The sequence below is a fragment of the Anguilla rostrata genome, chromosome 13 (genome assembly GCF_018555375.3).
Source record: "Anguilla rostrata isolate EN2019 chromosome 13, ASM1855537v3, whole genome shotgun sequence".
Taxonomy (NCBI): Eukaryota; Metazoa; Chordata; class Actinopteri; order Anguilliformes; family Anguillidae; genus Anguilla; species Anguilla rostrata.
The window spans coordinates 29,641,610-29,660,892 of NC_057945.1; the positions used below are offsets into that span (position 1 = coordinate 29,641,610).

Genomic DNA, 19,283 nt, shown 5'->3' on the forward strand with positions numbered 1-19,283 from the left:
CTTCACTGTCTTGTCTTGCTGTTCAGGTTTTTGATTAAATTAAACATTCATTAAAAAGTTATGCATTATGTGTCTCTATATATGTACATTATAACAGGCTACTATAAATTATGCAGGCTTGCACACATTTTAAAGTGAGTTGTGTAAAGAGACAATTTAAAGACTCATGAAGAGTATGTCAGAATTTCAGGTTGTAGACACAGAGACTTGTGTTCGTCTACCCTTCAGACAGTTTTCAGAAGCACAAAGTAGGCTAAGTAAGAAATGTGCATTTTATTAAACACTTTTTTAAAAAATTACAGGTTATGCTTTGTGATATTTCTCCAATCAATGACTTGTGACTGGCCTTTATCCTGCTAGTGAGAGATAGTGAGTGGCCAAATCACCTTGAATATATAATTATAAAATAAATGTCCATGTAAATATAATTAAACAACTGTGATTTAACCACAGAAAGACAAAATTACTGGTTCTGTGTGGTCTTTTAAACTACAGAGCAAGGCACCTATCAAGTACGTTCTTGAGTTATTCTCCATGGCAACCACAACTACCACTCCCTCATGCTTACAGAAGGATTTTTGAGAATCTCACAAAAAATTTCAGAGACTAATGAATGTCCCCGCATGAAGTAGTTAACACTAGTGCTTGAACATGAGAACATTGCGCAAGTCAAGCAAACTGGCCCCCAGTGGAATAATAGTGTTAATATTAGGCCTATTACTGCAGCAATACAAGCACAGGTTACAAAATTGCTCTTTAGAAAAATACATCTTCTTGTAACGACACTGTAAACTAGTCTTGACAAAATTATTTTAATTTCTATGTGACCTGCAAAGATTAAATTAAATAAATTTCTAATGAATTCAAAATGAAATATAAATCCCATGTTAAGCTTTCTTAAGCTATGTAACTGGCTAAACAAGCCTCATTATGAACAGCCAATATGATCCATGCTGTTTTATCTCTTTTGGAGAAAAAAAAAAGCACTTTAGGACCTATATTCCTACTAAATATCTTCAAATTGCATGGGCTGAGGCAGCACATATTATATGGTATACTGAGTACATTCTATTGGAGTACTTAATGAGGAAGATCTTTGAGCATATGCATACGTTTATAGAGCTCCAAATGCCTTTAAAAATGATTTTTTACAAACCAAGCTGCGACTGCAGTCTACGTAGGTTAAAAGATAAGCTATTCAAATATTGTAACCCAACATCTACATATCATACTGGTTTTCATTCTTACATTATATGTACAGTCACAACAATATTATGATTCAAGGCAAGGGCATATCCTTTCAGCATTCAGATTATGATGAGAAAGATGTGGATGCACGCAACATAATGTACAACCCAGACAGGTTTCCTATGCTGCAAATCATGAAAAATAAATAAATAAAAAGCTGTGTTGTTCCCTGAACGATAACCTTACGCAGACTGCACTGGTAGAAACGCACTCTTGGGAGTCTGGCAAACAAGTGCCTTCAGGGGCCAACAGGTACACATCCAAGCAATCTTTTTTTTTTGAACAAATTAAGATATTTTGTCTATTACATAAAAGAAAATGAAAACCCACAGTGTATCACCTTAAAGTCAGGTGCACACTACACAGTATACTGTATATATCTATACATTATGCACACGCTAAAACAAATACAATAAAATAAACTAGCTCAACTCAGGTTTGCTTAAAGATAAAATGGTTTTACATTAATGAATAACCTACAACAATGTAATCAGCATTGTTAACATAATAGGCTAAAAATTATATGTATTTGTTTCAAGTGCAAAAAGGTATTAATTATATGTAATCTTGCAAATATTTATTATCTGTGACACTGCAGACTGCAAGACCTGACACCTGAACGTGGTCATTTGAAGAGCACTGATTAATAGCTGGCTAATATTAAATTAGTTTGACAGACAGCAATTTAGTCATTCCAATGATGAATGATGAAAAATTAGCAAATATCAATTTATGATTTCAAACCTAAGGATACAATACAATTCACCAAATAACTGGCTGATCATTTAATATCACCTAGCTCTGTCATTGTACTGCAATGGACACCTGCAGTCTAGTAATGCTATTAGATAATGTATCATATAATGACAAGTTACAATATGGAGAATAATTGGTAAGATTTCAGATAAAAATGACTGGATTGTAAGAAGTTGCTGATAGTGGAGTGGTATGCTCGAACTGAGATTTATCTTGAAATAGAGGTTTAGTTCTTAAGACCTCCTAAGCTCCAGTATTCAGATAAACAAACAGACCATGAAAACATATAATGACAAGAACAATACATGACTAAAATGAATTAATGTGTCATTACACAATGAGACACCAATAATGTCTATAATACCTTTCATAATCAAAGTCACGGAAGCTTTGTTTATGAATAACATTTCAACATTTCAAAGGCTAAGCACAGTGGGTCTGTCCTGAATTTCGCTATGCCATTGCGTTTAACACGAAGCAAGCTCAGCTCATTATGTTAGAATTTTTAAATTCTCAAAGGTATGCGACATGTAAGGAAAAGGGGAAACATCTCATTGACAACAGAACAACTGAATTAAGCCTAAAGTGAGATTTGAAATTGAGTTCACAGGATCTCTCCAGCCCTGTCCCTCGCTCTGCGGCCACGGACCACTGCAGCCCTGTTTCTCCCCTGGTTCATGCCCACGCCCTGACGCAGCCTGGGGCTCCAGATGCATCACCCTGCCCCTCTAAACTGTGCACTACTACTCTTCCCTTCATTTGGGCTTCTATTTTTCCAGCTAGTTCATTACTACAATGATTTTATTTTATTTATTTCACCTTTATTTCACCAGGCAAGTCATTAAGAACAAATTCTTATTTACAATGGCGGCCTGACAAGCGACAAAAGCCACAAGGGAAGGGGAGGTGGGCTAGAAGATAAAACCTGCTCAACCCATTTCATTTGTTGTGATATAGACTCCTTATTACCTTTCTGTTACATCCATTTTACCCCTGCTTTACACCAGGTCGGCCAGTGGAGAATTAACTCCTCCTTTAAGGCTGGGTTCCTCCCAAGATTTCTTCCGATCAGGGAGCTTTTTCTGGCCACCGTTTGAGGGTTTTTCTCCCCTCTGTGGAGTTTTTTTTTACCTCATGTGCTTGCTATTTGGGGGTTCAGGCCAGATTTTTGCTTTTTTCTGATACTCTGTAAATCGTCTTTGTGTTTTGTGTAAAAAGCGCTATACAAATAAATAAATTGAATGAATTGATTTTGAATTTCACCTATTCCCTTAAATGAACCAGTGCATGTTTGTGGGTATGCAGTGATTCTCATCAATGTATTGCATGCATTGATGGTAACACAACAGCTGTGGGAAACCAAAGGAATGGTTTTTATTTTTCATTTTTTCAGAGATACAGAAAACATTGCAAAAAAGACTATAAAAGGCTAATCACAATAGCATCCAACCATTAGCATCTATAAATATGTTACTGACAACAAACTTCACATATTAGTCATGCTTTCAGAACTGGAAACACAAGAAAATACGATCTCTAAAATGATTGTTTACAGTTATGTACCGAAGCGAAGGATTTTAAAAGTCAGTGGTTATTTTAAAAAAAAAAAAAAAAACAGCTGGTGGTGTTGCTTGGCTTATGCAGCATGATGGTAGTTGATCAAGAATACTGTAAGACGTAGTTTCTTCATTTAAACAAATATATTTTATTATTCTTGATTACTAAAGCAATAACAGTAATAAATCAAACATCAATGGATACTTTTCTTAACCAAAAAGTAATTAAGTACCAGTTCTTGCATGCTTTCCCTAGAGAAGAAGATTGTGAGTAATTCTTTCAAGGAAAACCCCAATCAGTTGATGACACATCACCCTACATTCTTCGAGGCTTGTGCCAAAATTTTAGGGGATTTTAAAATTGCTAAATAAAGTAGTAATACTGTTTAATTACAAGGGGAAATCCTTTTAGGACATGCACACTGCATTTCAAGGCAAACATGGTTCTAATTCAGTTGTTGCTGCAAGACATGACTCTTCCCAGTACCTTATAACCTCTGTTGTATAAACTTTGGTAAGTACATAGTTACATTTCAAGGTATGGTTGATTTGCCATTAAAACCCTTTTCTTTTAAGGAAACAATGGGAATCAAAATCACTGACAGCAGGCAAGGATTCGTGCTCAGACAGTGTAGGCAACTCAGTTAAATTCTCAAAACGTGTATGTTTTCGTGGAACTATTCTTGTAAAACAACTTGTATATAGTTGACAAGGAACCTGCAGTCAAGTCCTATCACCACTTCTGAAAAATGGTTAAAATTACTATTTTGATCGGCGCGGAAGTAACATGCAATGTCCTGCAGGTGGCGCAGTTATAAAAGACATAAACACAAATAACCTGTCGCAAGGTTATTGAGACTTAAGACGAGACCATTTTTACAATTATCACAGGAATAAAGGAAAAAGTATTTTACGCCGTCGCAGTTAAGACCGGTCAGATCAAATTACCACTGAACTTCCCATAAATACGTCCATATTGTTCTACCCCAGTCGCGTATTTCAAGTGGCTGAATTACATTGATATACCAAAAATACAATAACGTTTGTTAAATACTTTCCAAAACGAAATGCTTTTCATTTACTAATTATCCTTAAATGTTTTCATTAATTTAACCAATGCCAACAGTGTACGCATTACGCATAGGCTCGTTCTGCATAATAGGTTCATTCGTTTATCCTACCTGCATTTTTTTGTTGGACAAGTAGTAGAAAGAGATGAGCCTCTGCTAAAATGTGGATTTTGTGCTGCCTTATCACAATCTGTATGAGAGCTGATTGTGCAGTAGATACAGAGTCAATTGTATTCCCTGCAGCAGGTCGTTAAAGATTTGGCCATTCTACTCACAGGAGATGCTGCTGAAAGAATTATTGGTGTGATAATGCGCTAATCCTGTCACATAAATCAAATGTGAAAGGAAAAATGGTATTAAAAGTCAAGAAGTGGTCTGGTAGAAGGGAGGAGCGTCTGGGCGCTGGAAAATAGATAAAACCAGGCTACAAAGGACAGTGCATACTCCATATAGCGCAATCTATTTTAAGGAGGAGCGTTTCCTTTCCTAAAGATATTTTACCTCCCACTGAACTGATCTTGCCACTGCATAGCCTATTCAAAGCAGCCGCAGAAACTTAGAGTAAGCAGAGAGAAAAGGCTCGTCAAGTATCTCTCGTGTACACTGGGAACTTTCTGTTGCACAGCCATCATTTTATCAGCAGCAAAACTATGTGCCCTACAGGTTACCAAGTTAAGGGTCGTTTCTTCAATTTGCTTTTTATTATTTTAAAAACTGCTAATTTTTATTTAATTTAACTAGCCATATGGATCCCGGTGATGCTCTGGCTCTGAATTTTTCATTAATAAACAGGTGAACGCACTGTCCAGGATTATTCATGAGATTCTAGAGATGGGCTCTATGTCTTTCCAGAACACGCCCTGATAGATTAAGTAGATAAAGAACCTGCGGGAAGGGCAGGGACTGTGAGTTTGAGATCACTGCGGCACAGCTCGTGCCAGTATCTTGCTTTACCTGTGACACGCACTCGAATGTCAAATAAACGTGGCAAACAAAACAATACAAAACAAAGAGCAATTCAAGGATATATCTACGGCAATATTTCAAAGGATTTTTCAGGATTCCCAGAGGAGTTTTGTTTTGTCTGTATACCTTTGATTTGGAATTGATTCGTCTGTGACTAGCTATCGATCTAAGAGCATTCAAGAACAGCACATTATTTCTCACCAACCATTGATAGCCTACATTAAGACGGTGGACATCATGAGCAGGAAAACAAGACGCTGGATTTTTCATATTTTCCTTTGCCTGGGGATTGTGTATTTGAAAATTGGGTACGTATCTCGCTTAAATCTCAGCATGTTCAGACCTGATAATGCTTAACTTAAAGTTTGAGGGGGAAATTTCCTGCTTAGAAAAAAAAAATCGTTATGGCTATAGGGTTTGAAAATGCAAGCTATACCTGTGCAAAAAATGTTATGATTGTCCTTACACAACTATGTTGTATAGTTATTCATTAGTTATTTAGAATCACATATAAAACGGAAAATGTCTATGGCTCCAATACGCACGCTTTACGCCTCTTCATTGTAAGCTACTCGTCGCAAATTAATGAAGTCACGGTTTATGAGCAATGTAAAGTATAATGTACCATTCGGTGGCGGAAAACATTTCGCATCAAATCGATTGATTGCTAGCAATTCATAATCACATTGCTGTTGGCGATTTTTAAGTTGCGCCTTAAACTGGACAAATGCCTCTAACAAGAGACGTTTCCTCTTGAATTAGGCCCTACCTTATCAAAAATAGCAAAAAACTTAAAAATTAAAAAAATTATTTAGGTCGATGTATCCATGTATTAGACTGCTGTTTAAAATAATTCCTGACCGATTCAGCTGACGAACCTGCATTTCTGCATTGCCTTTTTAATATAAATGCAGTCTTTTACGGGTTTTCGTAAAACTTAAACATTTTGCTGTTGCGTGAGGCTATATTCGAGATTTCGCTGGATAAGTTACTTTAAAAAGTAGACAATGTGGCTCATCAGGGCAATTTCATCCACGTTTCCGTTGTGCCATCTGCTTTATAACAATTAAGGTGCATGCGATGGGAAAATCTAACATTGGTGTTTTTATTATATGCCACTTTATGTTTTCTTGTTAACCTTCATACAGTACCCTGGGTTAGGCGATGCGAAAATAGGCTACCTGTCCTTCATGAGTCTTGATGCGGTCATGATAGTCACAACGGAATCTCGAAAGGCGCTAAATATGACATTGACTAAATCAAATAGGCCGACAAATAACACACAAAAGAAAATAGATATAATCTGTATGTAAGATACTATATATGGCTTCGATGTGGGAACCTATAATGCATGGAGGTTACAGATAGGTTATTTAAAGCAGACGACACACCTGCGAATAGGCTGCTAAAATATTTGGGTTTTCAAACTGGGATAGCCTTTACTGCATTTCCTCGTGTTGTTTGAAACTGATTTTCTTGATATTTGCAGGGGCTTTTCGTCAGTGGTTGCGCTAGGGGCGAGCATAATCTGTAACAAGATTCCTGGTTTGGCTCCTCGACAACGGACTATCTGTCAGAGCCGACCCGACGCTATCATAGTCATCGGAGAAGGCGCACAAATGGGGATCAACGAGTGCCAGTTTCAGTTCAAAAATGGACGATGGAACTGCTCTGCGCTCGGAGAAAGAACTGTCTTTGGAAAAGAGTTGAAAGTGGGTATGTTACAAATCATTCACGTTCAACCTTCTACATTTGAAATACATTCAAAAATTCTTGACCGCAAGGCACATATATTTGGGTAAGGTTTATACAAAATGATATCCGAGATGATACGAACGTTATATGTGATCCAAATAGTAGCCGACGTAGAGAAATTGATAGTAGTGATCTTTGAGACTCACATATATTTTTGTTAAATTTTTGTCTCATTTTAATAAATGAGCGAAATATTATTGTACGGGGCAAGCTGGGACAAGTCGTGCGAGTTTAAACACCCAATGGAGAATGCATAACTTGTTATGAGAAGCATCAGTTAGCTGTTCGTTGTAGCCTAAATAAAATACTATTATTGCACATCATTTATATTTTAGCTACCTTATTTAGGCTATGGCATAAATCAAATAATACATTTGTATTGTCAGGCAACTGTTTTTGGAATCCTATACGAAATATTTATTAGATAAATTAGTTTAAAGTACCAGTGATCGGTGCAGTGGTTTCAATGTAATCCATTTTGTAAACGATTTTACAAAACATTTTCGTGATATATCTAAATATCTACTATCTTAAAAAGAAAGTGCAAAAATGAAAAAAAAAATGTAAAGGTGTAAGGGCATGGCTCACCGTTAACTTCCTAAAAGAGAGTTTCAACGTGCCCCATCATTTTTGTTTCAACTTGCCTTACACCCCCTGACCTCACATCCCCTATGTGTGAAACTAACTGGTAATGTCAGAAGACAGCTAAATGGATCTCCTGGTAATAGTTTAATATGTAAACGTGTGGCATCGTTAGTGCAGGGTATCACATGGGTGAAAAAAATATAGTGTGGGCAAATATTGGCCTTCGTTTAATTTTATTTGGATTTTTCAAATCGATGATATCAGTGGTGAGATCATGTGCAGATATCTGCAAATTGAATGTTGGAAATAAAATTTGAGGGCACACTCTGAACACACAGAATTGGATCTTGCTGGATCAAAATTTGTTATTAGCAGCCATGTGCCAACTCACGACACATTTCAACACAATTGATTCAATTATTGCCATTATGGTTTTGAGCCAAACAATAATTCTTGCAATTTTATATTTTAATGAAATACAGGTTTCAAAGTCATAACACTCCTCTCTGATTATGAAATGCTTCCAGAGAGGAAAGCGGCAGTCTCAAATTTCCGGCATCTGACATGCCTCAAGTTTCCGATAGATCAATGATCAGGGCCTTTGAATAATACTCTTAATTCATCAAGACTGCACATGGTGTTGGTCACATAGCACACTGTCTAGCACAATCTAATATATTTTCAGATAATACTCCCACCATCACACAAGCTTTAATAGCAATTGCAAAAACACCTAGGGGATTTTTTTTCTTTTTCTTTTATTTACTTTTCTATATTTCAATAAAAAAATGTAATAAGGGGAGCTAGACAACCAATATCACTTAATTGCAGTGAGTTTAAAATTGTAGAACAAAACAAACGATAACCCAACCATAAATGAAATGTTAATCTGTCAACTCACTGTTAACAGGTGTTGTAGACAATTGGTTTTATTGGCAGGACACATTAACACATTCCTCTGTTTGGGGAGGGTTTGGGGAGACGTCGTTTTTGAGTTGTCTGAGGCAGTGCAGTTTGCCACAAGCTACTCACACAAGTGAGTGCGCTCATATAACCACATCCTGAGAGGATTCAGAAAGTCCTCAGTGTAAAAGAATCATTGCTACTGTTTTCAGGGTTGTTTTATGAGTTGAGTCTCAGGAGGCAAGTGTTCAGGTTTTTTTTTTTTAATTCCTGCTTATCAGTAGATTCTGAAGAAGTGGCATCCAGGCTGCTGGAGTTTACCACGAGTATAAGTTACACAAGCTGAAAGAGACAAAAGGAGAAATACAGTAGGGTGAAGAAATGCAAGAAAACATCACAGAAACAAAACAAATTAGTTGCTATTTTTTGAGAGTAATGCTATCGGTTTCCCTTACGCAAACTTTGGGCTGTTTAGGGCTCCTCTATTGCTATTGAGCACCCGACACTTTGATGAATGGCTTTGTGGAAGACCACGATTTGCCCAGATCCAAAGAGCCTTTGGGTGGTGGGAACGAGAAAGCGGGGCTATTGGACATTTGTCTGTGGCTGGAGATGGCTGGAGGGATGTAGACGCTCAAATGACCGGTCTCTTTCAGAAATAAATGCGCGATCATATGAAAAGCATTTCTTCCATTTGTCTGGGAGTGTTCTTTGAAACCAGATAGACTGAATTCTGTGCAGACTGTGTGCTATGGTACACCGTTTGTGTTGGCTTGTGTGCAGTGTTTAGGGTAAATTCTTATTTTATTACTTCACATTTTTGCTTTTAGTCAGGAAAGCAGAAACATTGTTAATCACCTGCATCTACATCATCCATATTCATTATACTGTACCCTGTTTTCCTTTACATCAATATTATGTGACTCCAAAACTAGCCAGTTGATGCAGTTCGTATATTTCTGTGAGGCTGCAACTGCCATTTGATCTTTAGCTTCAGGTGCATAGAATGTACCTTTTTGCTTACGATAAAACATAATTTAAACATAATTTATTGTTCACCAAAATGAACAAGAAATGCAGTGTAAGAACTGGAAGAATATGTCGCAACGGCTGTTATATGCTAAGCCATGGTTAAGGACAATGTACCTTTCATTGCCCACACATCTGCAATAATTAGCCATCAAAGAAGCTGATGGTTGAGATTATTTTGATGCTGTTTTTTGAGGACTGGGGGGTGGGGGGGGTGGAGACCCACCGGTCCTCATATTCCATGGTGGTTAGGGTGAAATTTCTCACAGCTTTTTGTCCGTTAGAGCGGTATGAGTCTGAGAACAGAGGAGGCTCTGCTTCAGCAAGACGGGGCCAGAGCCACTTGTTCTTACCACCATCGACCCTGTCAGACAGCATGGAGCAGAGCCTGGACAACCGTGCTAATCAGATTGGTTTCACTGGTCAGATTAGCCCCTGTGCACACAGTAGCAGAAGCTTGCAAGTTGAATGCCATTGTTATTATCGAGCTGGTGTGAGGAGGGGCTCCCATATCCTCCACTGGGAGAGGACAGACACATATGGTGCAGTCGCAAGGGTCTTCAGTAACATCATAACATAGGCACAGTCTTAAAAGTGTGCAAACGCCTATTCACATATAGGAAAATGAACTGCGTAGGTTTTATCTTTGCCTGTTTCTTCTACAAAGCATTGGACCTAGTTAGATCTCCACTGGTTTTCTGCAGGGGATATGTATGGAGTGTCGTGAATGATTAACTAATTTTTTTAAACAATGGTGATGGCTATTCAGAGAGGGGGAGTCCATAAAGCGGAAAACATTTTTCATTTGGCCTTCCTACCATACAGTATTAAGGTGGATTTGCATTGTTTTTAACTGGAAGAGCTTCCAGCTCTGTATGATTTTTGTAGCTCTCTGGTTTAACCACTCTCCTGACTGTTCATAAAATAGTTTTCCCCCAAACCGCATTAAAGCCTCATGTCCAGACAAGCACAATGTGTAAGGTGTATAAATTAACCTCTTACATTTGCAGTGTTGACTGTTTTAAAGCAAAATCTTTCTAAGCCACTAATTCAGATACTTCTGGAAAAAGTAGAAAATGCTTGTCATAACAAAGAAGTTTTATGGGTTTTATTAATCAGTAGGGCTAGTATTCTCAGTATCTTGATTTAAATGAACAAGGATTTCCAACCAACAGACAGAGAAACAGAGTATTTTACCTCTATTTTCTGATGACGATTTACAGGGTCAACATTTTAAAGTTACTGAGGTTCACTTACTCTTGGGACACACCTTCTGTATTGGCACTGTGCCCATTCCATCCATGAAAAAAACTCCATATAATTGATGTTTAAAACTTGCCTTTTTTAAATTGAAAGGGCATTGGTCCAAGATGTTTATCAAAAACAGGTTAGCACATACCTTGGTTCCTGTGGAAGTACTGAAAAGCCTGTCATATTTGTTGAGCAATTTCAGGTTAAAAGAAGGGTTGAAATCAAACAAATATATGTTCCAGACTTTGAAGAGAGATTGAAGGATAGATAGCTCGGTAATGCACATAAACTTCACACAACCATGTGCACTTAAATTAAAACCTCCAAGTTAAATGAAAGTATGCTGTAACACAGGTTAAAGTGTAGATGTGTACAGTGCTGTATGACTAAAGTTAGCCTGTGCTGTTACCACTTCAGCTCAAGCGTGTATTCAATAAAGCATTGTAGCATCACATATTTTTTGATTTGTTAGAAGCTTTGTTCTAACGAAAAGGAAAGAAAAGTTACTCCGAATTTTATTATTTATTAACCTTATTTAAACAAGAACTCCTACTGAGATTAAAATCTATTTTCAAAAAACCCCTGCTATAGTTGACTGTACATGCATTGTAAAGGTACACAGCTCTTTTTCCTGAAGGCTGGGTTCATTCAAGTTAAAAGGCCACCTTTGTTAGTTACTGATCTATACCAGAAATAACTGGTGATTGTGCTTCTTACTGTAATGAGACGGTTGATAAAATTACTAATATGGACCAGAAAACCTGAAATCCACAAAAGTGGATTGTAAGGACTGTATTTCAGCTGTAAAGCAATGCTAATGCCCATCACAGCTGTATTAGTGAGTACTTGAAATTTAGGGTTGGAAAGCATGATGGAATCAAAAATAAACCCACCAGAACTTACAGTATTTCAATAATGGGGTGAAGGAGAAATGTGTAAAAATTAAACGATTCCTCATTAGTAGCTCATACGAATAAGGATATCCTTTTGTGGTTTGAGTGTTTATTATGTCTTACTTCAGTTCTCTGTATTATCAGTGGTAATTATATTCTTTCTGTTTTCGATGTATCGTGCCATTATTACAGTTTCCATTTGCCACTCCCTTTCAGGATTTTTGTCTATGGCTGAAGTGTACTGTTTCTTTCTCCTGTTGTTTCAAGCATATGCATAGTGATTGGAGATGGCGAGTTTTACTGATTTTATTAGCATGAAGAACTTTCCAGAATGTTCTTCCCACTCTGCTGCTCTCAGGACTGCTGTATGACGCTCAGCATGTTCGCTGCATGCTGTGTTCTTGGGCCGCTGTAGCATCCCTGGAATTTTCATGTGGCTCCCTCTTTGAGGCAAACAAATGATGTGGAAAACTGATGAACAGAAAGATTGCAGTTTCTGCATCTTTCAGTGTTGGGTGCTCCTGCCGGGCCGAAGCGTTTCTGGGCTTGCTTGTTGTGCTGTGCCTGAATAAAAGCTGGGAAAACCCGGGCACATTTACATTACTTTCCTGTAGATTATGTGCAGAAGGAGAGTGGAATGTAGCCAAAAGAGCTACCCCCCCCCCATCGTTAAGGTTGGGTGACGTATCAGGTCCTTTCTTATCCTTTCTGGCTCCGCCTTCAAATGACTACAAGTGAGCTGCCCAAGTTAGCCATTCTTCCAACGCTACTGTGACCCACTGTATCTAACAATGTAAATGATTCATTAGGAGAGCAAATAAGTGATGACCCGTCAGCCCAAACCCTGGGGAGTTAACTTCCCAAAGGGTTTCACAAAGTGGCCTGCTGAAATGGATCAATAGCTTTTCACACTGGTGACAGAATTCTCTCGTTCCACCTCTCAAGTGGTGCACAGTCTTAGTCATCCTTTTCTGGGGAAGTCTGCTTCAGAGGAACCGGATGTCTGCCCAGCAATACACAGGTCAATTCAAAGGAGAACAGCCTCAACTCTGTGCTGAATTCAATGTTTGTCATTTCTGTGATATAAAAACAACCAGAATGTTTTTAGGCAGAGATCTAATTTCAAACTGTGTGAAGACAATATTTCAGAACCTGTTCAAGTGGTGCAGCAGAGTACTGTTTTTTTAATACTTAAGTTTGACAGAACTTATCTTGTAGAGTGATGAAGCTGATACACACAGCAGCACATAATCAAACTGGCCTGGATGGGGCCTAATATTGGAGAGCCCTGATGGGTTAAATTTGTCTGCCTGACCAGTGAGGCCCGGCATGGTCACCTCCAGTGTGTATCTCTGATAAGTGCTGGAAACAGCCAACCTGAGGTTTAAGCACATAACCCCTACCTTTTCCATTGTATTGTCTCTTAAATAACCTCTCACTCATTGTGCTTAAATAGATTTATTATTCCTTCCGTTTGTAATACTCTAGACATGATGGATTAACCACAGAGGAGACAAGCCTCTGACACAATGTTTCCTCTCTGGAAGATATGACCAAAGCGTTATTATCAGTGTATTCAAATTGGTGAGCTTCAGGATGTCAATTTCTTTTGTAACTAAAGCTTTGTTTTTACTGCAGAACAAACCAATCTAATCTTCATCACCAACCTCAGTGACCGTTATCAAGGCAATAACCAAGACAATCATGTGCTGCGCGTTGCCCAAAACTCCCTTTCCATCTGATAGGAGCTGCCATTTATCTGTGCAGAGCATGCATGATAAATGCGGAAGACTTGGCAGCGTTAATGCACTATATTATTCCTGCCTGGCTATTTGAAAGGAAAGCTATGTGAAGTATGTGAGGAGGCCTAGATACAGCATAAAACACTGGATCTTGTTGTCAGCCATTTTGATTAAAATGACTTCTTTCTTCCAGGCAGTAAGGAGGCGGCATTCACCTACGCAATCATCGCGGCCGGGGTAGCCCACGCCATCACGGCGGCCTGCACCCAGGGCAACCTGAGCGACTGCGGCTGCGACAAGGAGAAGCAGGGCTTCTACAACCAGGACGAGGGCTGGAAGTGGGGCGGCTGCTCGGCCGACATCCGCTATGGCCTGGGCTTCTCCAAAGTCTTTGTGGATGCCCGGGAGATCAAACAGAATGCCAGGACACTAATGAATCTACACAACAACGAGGCCGGACGGAAGGTACGTCGCGTAACACCAGGCTGAGTTCGGATCTCTGGAGAGCCACTCTGAAAGAACATCCATGAAGCCTTTCTACTCATCATTTTACTGTAACTCACACCGATGCAATCTTCACAAGCTCCATTTTAATAACATCAGCAAGAAAAGTTCAAATCAGTTCCCCTTTCTCAGCTGATCAGTATTTCCATCAGCAGGGTCAACAAGTACACGTTTAAGAATAGGAAGCAAAAAAAAAAAGATTGTTGAAAGCAAATGTCAGTGGAACGGGTTAACATATGTAGGAGGCAGAGGCAAGCATGGTAGCCTTGGTGTTGTGATTTATAATCCTCGACACGCTCTGAGGCTGATACAATTTTCCATGGGTCTGGGCAGTCAGATGGAGATTAAAGAGGTCTTCTTTAATGAAATAACAGAGGGCTTTTAGAAGGGCAGGCAATGGAAGTGGCCAAGTGGCCGATTTTGATTACACTGCAGATCGCTGCGTTCTGAACATAATGATTCTGTAATAAAGCATTAAAGCTCTCTTGCCCTGTGCTGTTGGGGAGAAGCTACTCACCCACGCCAGTAACCCTTCACTCTGCAGCTTTCTTTGTTCCTTTTGGAAAGGTGTAACTGGATGCTGTACAAGATCGCAATTTCACTGCATAGACAATGTGAGATGTGCATTTCATTTTAGATTTTTAAGCAGATTTAAACGTGCTTTACCTCTGTTTGATCGCACTCCTGAGCCCAGTGCAGATGTGTCGCTGATAATGATTAATGTTGTGTTACAGTTTTATTTTCAGTGAGGTTGTTATGATGTGTTTGGGGGGGACATATCATTAGTCATTTTACTTTGTCATTTAGTTTGCTTTTAATTATTTAAGCAGGGCCACTACATGCCTGTCTACAAACTCATAATTCACTCATTATTTCAAAATATAAGAGCATAAATCATTTGAATTGAAAACGAAGTCAACAATATGTAAACTGATTTAAGGTTTTGAGCATGGTATTGTAGGTATGACTAAATCTATGCAGCATCAGAACATACCACACAATATTTACTCTGTTAAGATATTAAAGGCCATATGAACATATCTGAAGTTTCAACAGTAGCAGAGAATAATGGATGACTAAGTGCGAGCATGACCGAGCTAAACTCGGTCATGCGTGAATCTAGCGTGAATCTGAGGAAGCTCGGAAGACTCGGGAAAGTCCAGGGGGTGAAGAGAAGCAGGGATAATTAAAACTTGGGAGAGGCTGATCCAGTGCACAAGTGTTCAGTGAAGAGTAAAGAAGCACCTGTGATGGTGTCATTCCACACACAGCCACACATAACTGCCTGCATAGCCAGCATATCTCCATCTGTGCATTCCACCTCCAGCGAGAACATCACCTTTGCACTTCAGGAGCGTTCAGTAGCCATGATGCTCTTTTATCTGCACATGCAAACTGCCTCTCAGCTATCATGCTGCACTCACCGAGTCCACCATTCTACATTTAGTCTCCTTTGTTACAGAAGTGCTCCCTGGTTATGTTGGTTTGGCCTCATTCACAGTAATCTAATGAAGGACTTTGTAGCACCCCATTTTTTCATCGCTCTGACCCAACGCAGGAAGACTGAAGTCTGTCACTGATTTTTAGCTCTGAGCTATTGATGATGGATGGGGAAGCCGGATCTAAATACTCCAAATATTTTTCGGCAAAAGGGCAATAGTGCAGAAATGAGGAGCTAGTCAAAAAAAAGTGCATAAGAATGTACATAAGTCCACAACAACATGCCGTTGGTGTCAGCATTGAGATCAAATATGAATGTCTCTTCTTATTTAGAACTTTAGAACTTATTTTCTTTGTGGAAAATGTGTGTAAACACATATTTCTTCCTCTTTTAAAATGGATACAACACGCATCGTAGAACTGCAGTACAGTAGATATACAGATGTTATGCAGATAATAAACAATGCAGGTAAAATACATAAAAATTTACTTTGCACATGCATTTCATTAATTATAGTAATTAACTATAGTAAGAAGGTTCATTTAATTAATTAAGAAGGTTTATTTAATTCATTATTCATATTATAATTCAATGGCATAAAAAAGCAACATATGTGAACTCATTAAAATAGTTAAACTGCAATATTGTGAGCAATGGCAGATATTGAATTTCATAGTAAGCGTGTGATTTCTTGCCCCATAGTTATGAGTGGAGCGATATAGGGGCAGCTCCAACTGCACATGGTGACCTGAAACATGATGCCCCTGACTTTATCTGTGTACAGTGTACACAGGTCTATTGTTTTTGGGCACTCTGTGATAATCTTTCACACCCGCTGTGATTCTGATCTGTTCTGTCAGTTCCGCAAGGATCGTAGCCCTCACAAAGGAGAGAGGAGTGCTTCAGTGTTTAGAGGCCTCCGATTTTACGCCGCTGTGCGTCAAACTGTGTGGCAGGTGTTGACTGCTCCAGGTATAAAGCGATTTCTCCAGTACAACAACAGGAAGTTTGTGAGTTTTCCATTGCTCTGCCCCTAGTTAGAGTTTGCCGTTTCCTTTGTGGCGAAAAGCGTGAAGCAAACCATATCCTGGCACAATGAGTTCAAGAACTTTTGCATTCTTTGCATGGAATGTTTTAAAACCTTTGTCTCAACCTGTAAAACTATTTCAAAAATATGAGGTGGAACACTTAACTTACAGACGCATACTCTACTCACAAAGAATCTGTGTTATCCATGATTCACTTTTTACAAACATTTTAAAGACCTGGCATATAAATTCCTTTTCACATATTTAGAAATGAGAAATGGGCCAAGAATTTTTTTTTAAGTCGCGTTTTTTACTTTAACTTTCAAAGGACAAAAATCATTGCAATCATAGCAAAAAAATATACAGATTTATTTCATTAAAAAAGAAAGTGATTGGTTATCCTTTGACAGTTTCTTATAGTATTTTGAAATGTAAAATTTACAAATAGAATCTTGTTGCCTAAATATAATTGTCACAAGCTAAAGGCGTTGCGTTTTGTACTGCATTTGTACATGACCTGAAATGTTTGAGGTGACTACTTTGTCTGTACCTCTCAGTTCACAGTAAGTCACAGTATGCTCTTATGGGGTAAATTAAGGTTTGTGAGACTTACGAAACAGTAAGAAAGAAAGCAGATATCACTTTCTCTCATCACAAAACATCATTAGTCAACTGTAGTTCTGCATGCTTTGATGCAGGAAAGAACAAAAATAAAGGTATTAAAAGGGAAAAAACAATACCCATTAAATGTATAATTTAGCCTTGAAAATGGATCTGTTATTCTTCAGAACATTTTTCCAGTGGAGCCATGAGATGACATCATTTCGCAGATTTGATGATTTTGGGCATTTGTGGGCGTGGTTTTCCTCACCGGTCCCCTCTGTCGTTTCAGATCCTGGAGAAAAACATGCGTCTGGAGTGCAAGTGCCACGGCGTGTCCGGCTCCTGCACCACCAAGACCTGCTGGACCACACTGCCCAAGTTCCGCCAGCTGGGCTACATCCTCAAGGACAAGTACCACCAGGCAGTGCACGTGGAGCCGGTGAGAGCCAGCCGCAACAAGCGCCCCACCTTCCTCAAGATCAAGAAGCCCTACTCCTACCGCAAGCCCATGGACACGGACCTGGTGTACATCGAGAAGTCGCCCAACTATTGCGAGGAGGACCCGGTGACGGGCAGCGTGGGCACGCAGGGCCGCATCTGCAACAAGACGGCGCAGCAGAGCAACGGCTGCGACCTCATGTGCTGCGGCCGGGGGTACAACACGCACCAGTACTCCCGCGTCTGGCAGTGCAACTGCAAATTTCTCTGGTGCTGCTATGTCAAGTGCAATACCTGCAGCGAGAGGACAGAGGTGTACACGTGTAAATGAGAACGTTTATTGCACACGCATACGCGAGCACACAGACGCATACAGGCACACACACACACACACACACACATACTCACACAAACACACATTTATGGGTGTGTGTGCGTGCACCGAGCCTGTGTGTACTGATCATGTTGCTGACAGGGTCTGTTTCGGACTACTGCGGACGGAGAGGAAGAGGAGGGAGGCGGAAAAGAAAGACGAGGCCTCGGTCAGATGTGCGTTGTGCAGTGGCGCTGTCTCTCTCCCCGGTCCGAATGGAGCCCGACAGAGGAACCCTCTGTCCCGTTGCAGGGTTTACAGGATTCATTAAGAGCAGATTATATCCGGTTGCTTCTAAGCACCAAGTGCTGCCAAAACCAAGTGGAAGATAGAGCCTTCCTGCTTGTGGGGTGGGGTGGGGGGGGTCCTGGGGTCCTGACTCTGTCCTGGACGGGGGGGGGGCGGGGGGGTCAGAGGGATCCGCTCGGCCTCGCACCATGGTGTCTGCCACTGGGAGGGACTGAAGCCCACAGGGCGGTCTGGAGCCCCTGCGTACAAACTGCGGCCAGCTGGATGTCTCTCCACCCCCGCCACCCTCTCTCTCTCTCTCTCTTGGATCACTGCCTCACTTCATACACTGATTGCTAGGATTCTGCACACACACTTGTGGGACATGAGTGAACTTACATTCTGCACTGTTTTGCCACGAATTAAACAAAACAGTAAATGCAATATTTAACTTTTTATTAGTTTATGCACATTATATTATAATATGAAACTAACTGATTATTTATATGAACTACGATTTTGTTTTTTGTTTTTCTTTTGTTATGGGACTATTCTATATTGAGTAGATCTAGTAAGCTTTCCGTGTAGAGTATTTTGTGGTTTGTTGATGGAAACAAAATACAGAACAACACAGATATGTATAAAATAACAAAACACTGGACTTTACATACTGTACATAATATGCCTTCTTCAGCTACTGAAATATACTGTGGGGGCATACTGTATTGTTGCAGGTCAGATTGGTGACTATAGGTATTTCTCTTGAGAAAGTTATTTCCCCTCTGTTTGCTGCTAGTTGTCTGGAAAATCAAAACAGGCTGTGATTTAGAAGCAACGATATTAACTCTGTTAATTGAATTGACTAAAGTAATTCAAAGCTATGTATTTCAAACACAACCAGAAGCAATACTGAT

The 19,283-nt window shown here is 39.5% G+C and overlaps 1 protein-coding gene across 1 annotated transcript; it reads left to right on the forward strand.

Moving 5' to 3' along the window:
- Window positions 1-5,097: 5,097 nt before the first annotated feature.
- wnt7aa (wingless-type MMTV integration site family, member 7Aa) lies at window positions 5,098-18,485 on the forward strand. The gene is made up of 4 exons (XM_064305800.1): window positions 5,098-5,904; window positions 7,086-7,312; window positions 13,948-14,219; window positions 17,620-18,485. The coding sequence occupies exons 1-4, from the start codon at window positions 5,834-5,836 to the stop codon at window positions 18,097-18,099; spliced, it is 1,050 nt and encodes a 349-aa protein (XP_064161870.1). The 5' UTR covers window positions 5,098-5,833; the 3' UTR covers window positions 18,100-18,485.
- Window positions 18,486-19,283: the final 798 nt, after the last annotated feature.

Bases quoted from the DNA above. Each gene is read 5' to 3' on its own strand.
- wnt7aa (XM_064305800.1), top strand. From the start codon at position 5,834: ATGAGCAGGAAAACAAGACGCTGGATTTTTCATATTTTCCTTTGCCTG. The intron at 5,905-7,085 runs GTACGTATCTCG...TGATATTTGCAG, and splicing joins ATTGTGTATTTGAAAATTGG to GGGCTTTTCGTCAGTGGTTG. The intron at 14,220-17,619 runs GTACGTCGCGTA...CTGTCGTTTCAG, and splicing joins ACAACGAGGCCGGACGGAAG to ATCCTGGAGAAAAACATGCG.